Below are 10,441 nucleotides of genomic sequence, written 5' to 3'. Positions count from 1 at the left end.
ACAATAACTCCCACCCAGAAATGATGCAGAGTCTGAGCAGTGCATTTTAGCAACGCAAAATCTGTTTTAGGCTAATCAGAGCCATGCTGCTTTCAGCTATCAGTGAGCCCAATGCCCTCTGAGGGAATCTGACTTTCTTTTAATGTACAAAAACAGTGGTTTATGTTAATCAAGAAGAAACTCCCCAGCATTTCATTGCAGAAGCATCTGAGGACAGGAAGAGCAGTCACGCTCAGCACTTTGATGCCTGTTGACAGGCACTATTTCAGAGGAAAAAGCACAGCATCCCATTTTGAATCATAATGTTTGAATTAATATATTAAAGCAATTTAAACATTAACACCTTCAAATGAACAAGACAACAGATGTGTTTTGGTTGGCATCGGAAGGGGTTGGACTAGGTGATCCCCAGAGGTCCCTTCCAACCTCAATCATTCTGTGGCTCTGCTGGCAAGTTAATAAAGGTATTTAGAGCCAAAGTTAGGAGAAATTTGTCTACTGTGGCACATAGTTAACCTCCAGTTGCCAGAGTAGGACCTGCAGGCCCAAGTTAAGCTGATAGTCCAAGCACCCAAATCTGGGGACAGCATCCCTGGCTGAAGCTGGGTGGTAAAAGAAGCAATATGTGACTTGAGAAGGGCTGTGGAGGGAGCCTGGTGGTTAGGGCTGCTCTCTTGATCTGAGTATTTGTCTGTTCAAGATTACAACAAAAGCTGTGTAACATATTCATAGAATTGTTTGGAAGTGACCTTAAAAATCACCGCATCCCAACCCCCCTACCACAGGCAGGGACACCTTCCACTAGACCAGGTTGCTCAGAGCCCCATCCAACCTGTCCTTGAGCTTTCAGTGATGGGGCATACACAGCTTCTCTGGACAATCTGTGCCAGTGTGTCACCACTCTCACAGCAAACAATTTCTTCCTAATATCTAACCTAAACCTACCCTCTTTAGTTTAAAACCATGTAGGTATTAGAGTCCCTTTACCAGCATTACAAAAAGGACTTCAGTCTTTAGAAAAAAAAATAAATAAATAAATGAAGAACAACTCTTGGGATCATGAAAGGCACCTTACTTGCTGCAATTAGAGAAGTTTTATATGAGGTCATTCCTGGAGTTACATGCCCCATGGTGGGCATGACTTATTCTACTACCCACTTTCTCAAGATGGGAACTTATTTTCCAGGCCCTGTTCAAATGCTGCACTAATCTGTATCATGGGATAAGTCACCTACCACCCCCTGCACTGCAGAGAGCTCTTCAGTGTAATTTCCTTACAGCGTGGCTCAGCAGGATAAATCAGGGTGCTGAATGCCAGGGAGCAGGGATACCTCCTGCCCACTCCTCACCTGCTCAAAGCCTGCAGGCAAGATAAACACTTGACATTCACCTAAAAGTGAAACATAAAGTACATATGGGAATTATATGCTCTTCACGAGATGACAGAATCTGACTGGAAGCTGTAGTTCCTTGCTCTAGAGGACCAAGAGGTCCCCTAGAGAAAATAAAACAAAACACCTTGGTCTAGATCTGTAATATATTTTAGTAAAATGGGCCCTAAAATAAGGATTTCTTTTAAACTTTCAATCTACAAAAAACCTGAACTGAATTAAGAGTACTCAAGTTACTTTATAAGAGGAGCTACTGCAGCTCCAGTTCCTGCCACACTCTGTAGTTACACTTCAGTGCTAACACTAATTTTATTGAGACATGTACACCCCACAGAAACCACATTTTGACAGAGGTATCTGAATGGTGTTATTAAGGTTTCATATCAAAAACTTTACTTGCCCCTTTCCTATCAAGATGAAAACACTCTGAAGCTCCAGGATGAAGTGCATCCTTCATTGTTAAACAAATAATTCATGCAGTAAGAGAGAGAAATTGAGAAAGCAGTTGAAGAAAAAAGATTGTATTTAATATTTAAGCACCTAAGGCTAGCACTGCTACACAAATTACATGAATTTTACTGAAATAAGACATGATTTAAGTAAAAAGCCGGAGGAAAAAATGCTCTCACTTTCCAGAGGCAATGAGGTATTTTACTACACAAAGCCTGAAAGTTGAAAATCATCTGCAGATCTTTCCCTCTGCACTGTGATCTCTGCTCAGTGTTGGACATTCACTAGTTCGTTCTGTGTGTTTTTGTTTTTCAAATGGCCAAGGAAAAGCGCATAACCATCTTTGAAGATTAAGAACTTCCTGCACCTCTCTTGCCACATTTGAGTAATATGTTCGATCATTTTTCAAGTCATTCTGATATATGGTGGAGGTTTGGATGTGCTTTCCTCTGCATCTACATCCTGGGCTGGAAACTGATCTGTGAAGTTAAAAATTGTCCCCCCAGAGTCTGTGTGAAAAAAGAAAGAGAAAACCATTAAACACGGTATAGATGTCTGCACAAAATCCTGAGTTCCTTTCGGTTATCAGGATTTTGGCCTGGGATGTAAACCTTATTCAGAATGTTCCTTCCTCATCCCTGGTGAACATTCAGATATGTGGAGGCAAGAGTTACTCACTTTGTACAGCACAAACCATTTCCACAGCCTGATTTTGGTCCTCACTAGGTTGCAACCATTCCTATGAAAAAAACAGCACCATCAAATACCTCACCTGGAAACTTGATCAAGAAGATACACCTGAACTTATTTTAAAAGTCCATACAGTCCACTCCTCCTAACACGTTTCAGTTTGAACGTTTAAAGCAGCCTCACCTTACTCACTCAGCGTCTTTAGTCAGGAACAGCTGTCTTGTGGCCCGCACCCTTTAATCCCTTACCAAACCATATGGTTGGATGCACATGTTTAATAATGCAGCATCAGAATTTCTCTAGTAGAGAAGTAATTGGTGTTTATTTATTTATTTACTGAGCTCACTTTGCAAAGATGCCATGTGTCCCATCACTTGAGGCAGAGTTCTTATGAATGAGGAGTAAATGACATATGTCAGCACCAGTACACTTCACACACAGCACAGGAGATATTTTTATTACTGAATTTGAAGTCCAAGAGTGTAAGTACCAGTAAGTCTTTGTAATGCTGCACCAGAAACAACTGTTGGCTTAAAGATGAGAGGAACAGTTTTTGAGGACAGCAGGAATTTATGGGAAATGAGGCCACAGCAGCTTCAGCAGAAATGTTTTGGAGAATAGAGATAACTTAGATCTTACAGGAAACTGTAACTAAGAGGGAGATAATAAAGGAAAAAATACAAAAAATATAAAACTCTTCCCACCTAATTTCTTAGAATTAGTCCTGCATGAGTGAGGTAGGAGCTGAGACTAGGCTTATAGGAGAAAAACACACCTTCTCCACGGTTTCTTCCCCTCCCACCCGCACTCAGTAGAAATAAACTTGTACGCCAGGCTCCTCACTCACCATCCCAGTTACACTGTCATAGCAGGAGCAGTGTGGAAGACTCCGGCATCCCAAGTAAGCCATGGCCAGTACAAAAAAGGCACTGCAGATGGATACAGCCAGCATGGCTATGTTAGCACCCTTGACAATTTTATTGAGTATGAACCTCTGCAAACAGAAAAGGAGACGGTAAAGCCATATTTAAAAAGTGACGCTCTCCACCAAAAAATAATCTCATGACTGCAAGAATGCTATGATCGCATGATAGGAGATTGATTATAGTCAGTGTTATTTAAGGTTTTTCTGTGTTCTGAAAAACAAACCAAGTATGAACCTCAAACAGAGCAAGCAGTGAAATAAGGCTGTTGATTAAATGTGAGATGCTACGCAATGGCATTGGGTTTGGAAATAGCTTTGACAATAAGTAAAAACCCAAGGAATGGCTGCTCTTCTTCACACTGAGTATGAGAAACATCCTCTTGCTGCACTGCACCTTATAGAAGCCTGACATTTTGATTTGTCCTTCAATAAACTAATCATCAGCTTCATCTATCTGGAATACCTTCACCCCCACAGCAAGCAATTGTTTGTAGATTGGAAATACAAAAGGGCATCATTCCTTCTCTTCAGCTTTACTGTGGAGGATACACTTGAAATAAGACCAGGTTTAACCAGCTGCCCTGTAACTGCTGTAATTTTATCACCTGATGTGCCTGTTGGGAAGATTTGAACCTTGCAACCACTGTCTCAAACCAGGCCAGGTATACTCTCAGCACCTTTTCCTGAGCAGTACTAGTATTTTTTCATGGCTCAGCCCACACCACCTCTTTGCACCAAGAAGCAAAAGCAGCCAAACCTAACCTAGAAGTCTGGTTCTGTTTGTAAGCAGACAGGCTTCCTCCCTCCCAGGATGTCTATCTGGGCTTGTTGCCAGCAGAACTGGGGATGAGAGAGGCCCCTAGACCCAGCTGCAACAACATCTGGCACTGTTTGCAGATTAAAGGTGTCATGTTCCCCATAAATAATCATGATATCAATACTTACAGTATGGGTAACATGGACTGGGGCAGAACTCAACTCCTCCTCTTCACCATAGTTCAGCGTGAAGAAGCTATAAACTATTATAATGAGGATGGCAACACAAGAGAATATGGAAGCAACTATCAGTACATTCACCTAGACAGACAGAGAATTTTAGTGAGAAAAAGAAGTGGAGCAGGAATTAAAGCTGTCCTTTGGCAAATACAAAGCATTACAGGTAGCCTTTGACCTACCATAACACTACAACGTCCCCAGTAGCAACAGTCACTTAGAGAATTAGAGGTTTTCATAAAACTGAGCTTCTGAGCTACAGGTGAGTCCTGAATATTAATCAGAGGTGCTACCTAAAGACTTTGTCTTAGAGATCTCTTACATACAATATCATCCCTTGGAGTTTACATGGCTGGAGAAACCTGCCTAGGAAATGCAAACCCCTTAACTAATTTCATATTTTAGTGTACACAGTGCTTAACAACATGAAGGACCACCAAAAGAAAAGCATTGAAATGAAGTGTTTTTACAGATTTTTGCATTTTATTAGGCCCAGTGCCTGTCTGCTGCAGCAGAAAGCAAGGTAACACTGCATCCTCCTCTTGCTTATGAACACAGCAGCTTTTGTGACGATAACTCAAAGAAATAAGCTCTTAATTCTTTAGGAGGACCACTCAGCTCATTCCCTCTTCAAACTGTTTTTGATTGCCCCAACATTTTGCCCCTGCCCCATACACACAAACACACATCTACCCCTCTGGCTTACAAGAACTGGATTCTTCCTCTGCGAGGAGAACAAAGCTAGGACGCCTGGGACTCCCATCACCTGCAGAGCACAAAAGGAGTTGGCAGCTTGGGAGTCTAGTATCAGATTCAGAAGATAAACTGCGACAGAGTAATGAAAAGCCCATGATTTCAAGGCTTGGATTAGAGTAACTACTGTATCAAAAATGGGAAAAGAATTGCTCATTTTTTCTTGTTTCCTCATTTTTTCTGTAGCATCTTCTGGGGGCAGGACATGGGTGACATGTATCTTGCCCACTTGCTACTTGCACAGCCTTGCTATGTCTGACCAGAGCTTTAAGAGTCAGGCAAAATAATGAAACTGATTGAATAAGTTTGATTAACGTGCTAAAAATGCATGTTGCTTTCTCAAGTCCATATGCATCTTGTAGAGGAAAGAAAGATACTAATGAAAGGAGATAGGCAGCCACTGCACTTCAGAGAGCTCTTCCAGCTCTGGAAGAAATGTAGTTTCCTTGCAGCATGGCTTAGCAGGATAAATCAAGGTGCTGAATGCCAGGGGAGCAGGGATACCTCCTGCCCACTCCTCACTGCAGTACCAAAATTAGGGGCACTGTGCTATGGGACAGAGATCATCACCTAGATGTTCATCTACCTGAAGAGAGGATGAGGTGTTCCCTTCCTAATCTTTGGTGGACTCTCTGTGGTCACAATGCTTCTGCAAAAAAACCTTTGTCAATTGTCACTATAGCCCCATTTTCTACATTATCCAGCAGAAATGTATTTGATTTAGTTCCTTCAGAGGAAAGTCTGCTTGCACTCTTCTGCTTATATAATGATAAGGAGACTTTCATTAACTGACTTCAAACCATAAAACAAGGGAAGAGCGGGCAAGAAATCCTGGCTTCCCTCCCACCCCCAATAAGAGTACTAGTAGGTAGCTGTGGGGAAAAAAAAACCACTACAAAACAATGCATAGAAATTATAGTACAAGTTTACCATGCCAGCCCAAACTGGAGCTCTGGTTTTGCCCAGCTGAGACTCTGTTCTGAAAATGCCATCTATGAACCCACTGGTGACACAGATGGTGCTGAAGGCTATCTGGAACATCCCCAGCACGACCATGTTCCTCTGGTTAAAGATGAAATATCGATACGGATCCATTCTGCTCTGATTCCCACATAAACCCCTGAACACGGAGATCGGCGAGCTGTGCCAGGGCCTTCCAGGGTCGGGAGAAGGGCTCTTCCTAAGCAGGAGAGAGAGAAGGGACAGGATCATCAGCACCCCTCGCGCATCGGCTGGTGCGCAGAACCGGTACCAGGAGTACAGGGCTCACTCCTCAGTGTCCGAAGGCAAGCCGTCTTTTGGGAAATCCCTGGGGCTGCTGCGTAGCAGGTGACTGGGACACCATTCCCGACGTTTCTGGAGCGGAATGCGCTATCGTCACCTCAGAGCCCACCGCTGACCTTCTCCCTTCGAGGTTTCTGTTGCCCACAGAGGCGCAGGGAGTGCTCAGGTTCTCTCCCATTTAGAAGTTAAGCTCCGCACCTCTCCAGGAAGGCGCCGCTGCTCCCTTCGGGCAGCCAGCACCGAGCCCCGATACTCCCCGTGGCTCTTTCCGGTAATCGCATGCCCTCTGCAGGCTCAGCTCTAGCTCCGTCTCCCGTGTCCTCCCATGTCCCCTTGTTCCGTTCCGATCCGGCTGGCCGGGAAGCGCCATACCCGCTGCGCCCTCACCTGCAGCGGCACCGACCCAGACGACACTCCCCGAGAAGCGTCGGGAGAGCTCCCGCTCCGCGTCCGGGGAAAGGAGTTCCGAGCCGATGCCGAAAGAAGCCGGGGAGGCCGGGAGAGCCTGTGCCGTGCCGCGAGCCACGCAGGAACGCGGCTACTCCGCCCACCCCCTCCCACCTCGCCTGCACCCGGGAGCGGCCGACCTGCCCCGGGCACCCTCGGGCTCCCGGAACCGGGCACTCCACCCATCCCTTCTCCACAGCAATTGAGCCTTTCCCCCTCCCTGCAGCCGTAAGTGCTGCTTCACATGATATCGTGTGCAATCACACGTGCAATTCTGTGAGCTGGGGAAAGTGGCACAGGTTTGTGAGGAATAGAGTGACTCTTCAGGATTTTGAAAAAGTTTAATAGGGAATAAAACAAGAGGGGAAAGTCCAGCCCTGGGGTGTTCCTGGCAAACAGCCAAAGAGCACACTGTATATTTGAAACTGCTTGTCTTTACACTGTATCATTCCTGAGGCTCATGCATATTCATATGTTTTATTATGCAAACTTCATTGGGAACTCCTAATATTCCAGGTTCTCTTCTTGCTTGATTTTTAACCTCTGACCTGACTGCAGGATATTTTACAGATAAGGTCTTCCCATGTTCTTATCCTGTTATTTCACACTCTGGATGCTTATGTGTCAGTCCATGTTGCAATCCTCCTCTCGGGGGACCCCTCTGTCCCATCCCCCGTGGTGTGAGCCTGCTCGTCTTGGGACACAGGCGGCAGAGGGGGTCCTAGAGTGGATACAACACGGACTCAAAGTATCTAGACACAGGAGGCTCAAACTTGCTGGAAATAATCCCGGGTTTATTGTCTGTCGTCCATCCGGGGCAAGAGAGAGAGCGAAATGCTCTGGGTCTCATCTCTTATACCAGGGGGCAGGGGTGATTAGGGGATGCAGGGAGGTCACAGCCAAGGGGAAGGGGGAAGGGAAAGAAGGTTCTCAGGTAGGAACTCACATTACACAACCAGAGGTGAGTTTTACCCTTGGGAGATACCAAGATTTTTTTAGATGCACTACAACAAGTCCACAGATGTAAGGAAAATTAGTGTTTTTGCACCATTCTTTATGTTTTCATGTTGGTTACACAGAGGTATTTTTAGTCTCTATTTTTTACAGTTTGCTAATGTCTACGACAATGTATTTATCACATTACCGTTCATATAAACTACACAGTATATACATAAACTGACAGATTACACTATACAAAAGCAGTTAAAAGTAAGTATAAATTGTACTATACCAAAATACTTGTGATAGAAAAAGTTAATCTATAAATGTGAAAGCCAGTATTATATTGTCATCTATAACAGGTTGCTCAGAGGTCTTGTTGGGTGCCACATCACTGAAAGTGTTCAAGGCCAGACTGAGGCCTTGAATCCCAGGGATGGGGTTTTAAGTAACCTGGTCTAGTGGAACGTGTTCCTGCCCGTGATGGGAGAGCAGAACTAGATGAGAGGCAAAGATTCCCCTGGCACATTGCTGCCCACTCTCTGTTGGAAAGAGCAAAAGACCCTGTGCTGTTCAACAGAAAACAGCTTGGGAGTGCTGTTGATGCAGCATGAGCCAGTGTGTGCCCAGGTAGCTAAGAAGGCCAAGGGCATCCTGGCCTGTATCAGGGATAGAGTAGACAGCAGGACTAGGTAAGTGATCATCCCCCTTACTTGGCACTGGTGAGCTACACCTTAAGTGCTGCGTTCACTTCTGTGCTGCCCATTTGTCTCTGTTTTGGAAGACAGGTGTCTGCTAGGGAGGGCAGGAGCCTCCCTTGGAATGAAAATGTAGACCCTCTTCCTCCAAATTATTATAATTTTGAAATCAAGGGGCTTTCAGGCAGAGATCTGGGGATAGGAATAACAGTTCTTTGCTAGTATTTATAACGAGGCAAACAAACAACAATAACTATAGCATTAGCAAGAAAACAGAACCAGGGACCCTGTGACAGCTTTCTCAGCTGAGACAGGAAGGGATGGAGGAGAGGCTTTGCTTCACAAACCCCCTCAGGCAGGCAGTCCTGGAGCTCCTTTGGGGCTCTGAGGAACACTCAGCTGGGAACAGCAGGAATGAGTTGAGATCCTGGGCCGGTGGCTGAGGTGTATCAGCAGCTCTGCAGTGGTGGCTGGCATTGCCACACGTCCTGGCAGAACAGGTTCTCAAGCACCCATGAAGTACCCACAGTCAGGTTTTCCCTACAACTAACGGGTAAAAATTCCACAAGTGAGCCAGAACTTTTAGAAGAAGGACACCTAACCCCCAACACCATTTTATAAAGGATTTTGAGGTGCTAGATTGTGTCCAGAAAAGGGCAACAAGGTTCATGAAAGCTCATGTTTTCTCACATGTAGAAAACATGTTTGAGAGAGCTGGGGTTGTTTAGTCTGAAGAGGAGGCTCAGGGAGAACCTCATCACTACAACTCCCTCAAGGGAGGCCATAATAAGGTGGGGGACAGTCTTCCCTGCCATGTCTGCAGTGAGAGGACCAGGGGAAATGGCCTTAAACTGAGACGGGAGATTCAGATTAGGTATTAGAAAAAACTTTCACTCTTAGGGCTGTCAGATGTTGGAATGGGTTTTCCAGAGAGGCTGTGGAGTCATGATCCCTGGAGGTGTTCAAGAGGCATCTGGGTGATGTGGTTTAGGAGTTACAGTGGTAATGAGAGGTGGATGGTTGGACTGGTTGACCTCAAATATCTCTTCCAACCTTGATGATTCTATGATTCTAACATGCCCCCAGGCACTTCCAGCAAAATCCTAACAAACACATGACTAAAACCTGCCTATCCCTGAAACATTTTTTAAGAAATCAGCTCATATGTCTGGTATAATTTGTTTAAATAAACTCACTGCACCTCCACAGTATACTATGTTATTACACCAGGGCAGGACTGGAACACAGCTAGGCTGGCTAGCACACGGCACCATCCACAATCCCAGTCATCTTCCACAGAGCTTGCAAATACACACCAAGCACACATCCTTCCAGCCCATAATGACTGCAAAAGTTCAAGTGACAATGTCACTTCTGCATCCTTGCAGAGAGGGGAGGGCAGAGTCTTTGCGTATCTACACCCAGCACAGACAAGAGAGGCTCAGTTATCTCAGCAATTGTGATCACAGAGGAGGGGAAGGCAGGGCAGGCACTGAGTGCTGCCCCCTTCCTCACCACTCACCCAGCAGGATGTGAACATGGAGTTAGGAGACAGGGCAATAGGTTACCTGGAGGGGAGGCACCCTGCTGCACCTTCCCGCTGCCTCAAAGGAAAATACATCACACTTTAAAGCAATAGTTAATGACACTTTGGTTGGGATGTTCTTCCATACCACAATACAACTGAAATCCATGTTATGTGCATTGAAAAAGAAGAGTAAGAAAAGCAGCAGAGGGGCCAGAAAAAACCAACAAGTGGCATCAGGTGTTCATTCACTAGTTACATAACACAGCCCAGATGAGATTAACTGTGTGAAATCCTGCTCCTGTGCATCAGCAAAAACTCTGGTCATACAGGACACAAGGAAAGG

At 45.1% G+C, this 10,441-nt stretch overlaps 1 protein-coding gene across 3 annotated transcripts; it reads right to left on the bottom strand.

Annotated features, from left to right (window-relative positions):
- Positions 1-1,896: 1,896 nt before the first annotated feature.
- LOC106628317 (uncharacterized) lies at positions 1,897-7,031 on the bottom strand. Of its 3 annotated transcripts, XM_014254761.2 has the most exons (7): positions 6,874-7,031; positions 6,133-6,382; positions 5,156-5,215; positions 4,402-4,533; positions 3,379-3,525; positions 2,520-2,580; positions 1,897-2,350 (listed from the first exon to the last, which is right to left on the bottom strand). In XM_014254761.2, the coding sequence occupies exons 2-7, from the start codon at positions 6,295-6,297 to the stop codon at positions 2,247-2,249; spliced, it is 669 nt and encodes a 222-aa protein (XP_014110236.1). In that variant the 5' UTR covers positions 6,298-6,382; positions 6,874-7,031; the 3' UTR covers positions 1,897-2,246. The 3 variants fall into 3 exon arrangements, with proteins under 3 accessions (XP_014110236.1, XP_087912815.1, XP_087912816.1); XM_088056689.1 differs by lacking the exon at positions 6,874-7,031 and having other exon boundaries at positions 6,133-6,795; XM_088056690.1 differs by lacking the exons at positions 5,156-5,215; positions 6,874-7,031 and having other exon boundaries at positions 6,133-6,795.
- Between the last annotated feature and the right edge of the window lie 3,410 nt (positions 7,032-10,441).

The sequence above is a fragment of the Pseudopodoces humilis genome, chromosome 6 (genome assembly GCF_049639895.1).
Source record: "Pseudopodoces humilis isolate 2021_Gansu_Grassland_sample_001 chromosome 6, ASM4963989v1, whole genome shotgun sequence".
Taxonomy (NCBI): domain Eukaryota; kingdom Metazoa; phylum Chordata; class Aves; order Passeriformes; family Paridae; genus Pseudopodoces; species Pseudopodoces humilis.
The sequence above is the reverse complement of the archived record's forward strand: the minus strand, read 5'-3'. Positions and strand labels throughout refer to the sequence as shown.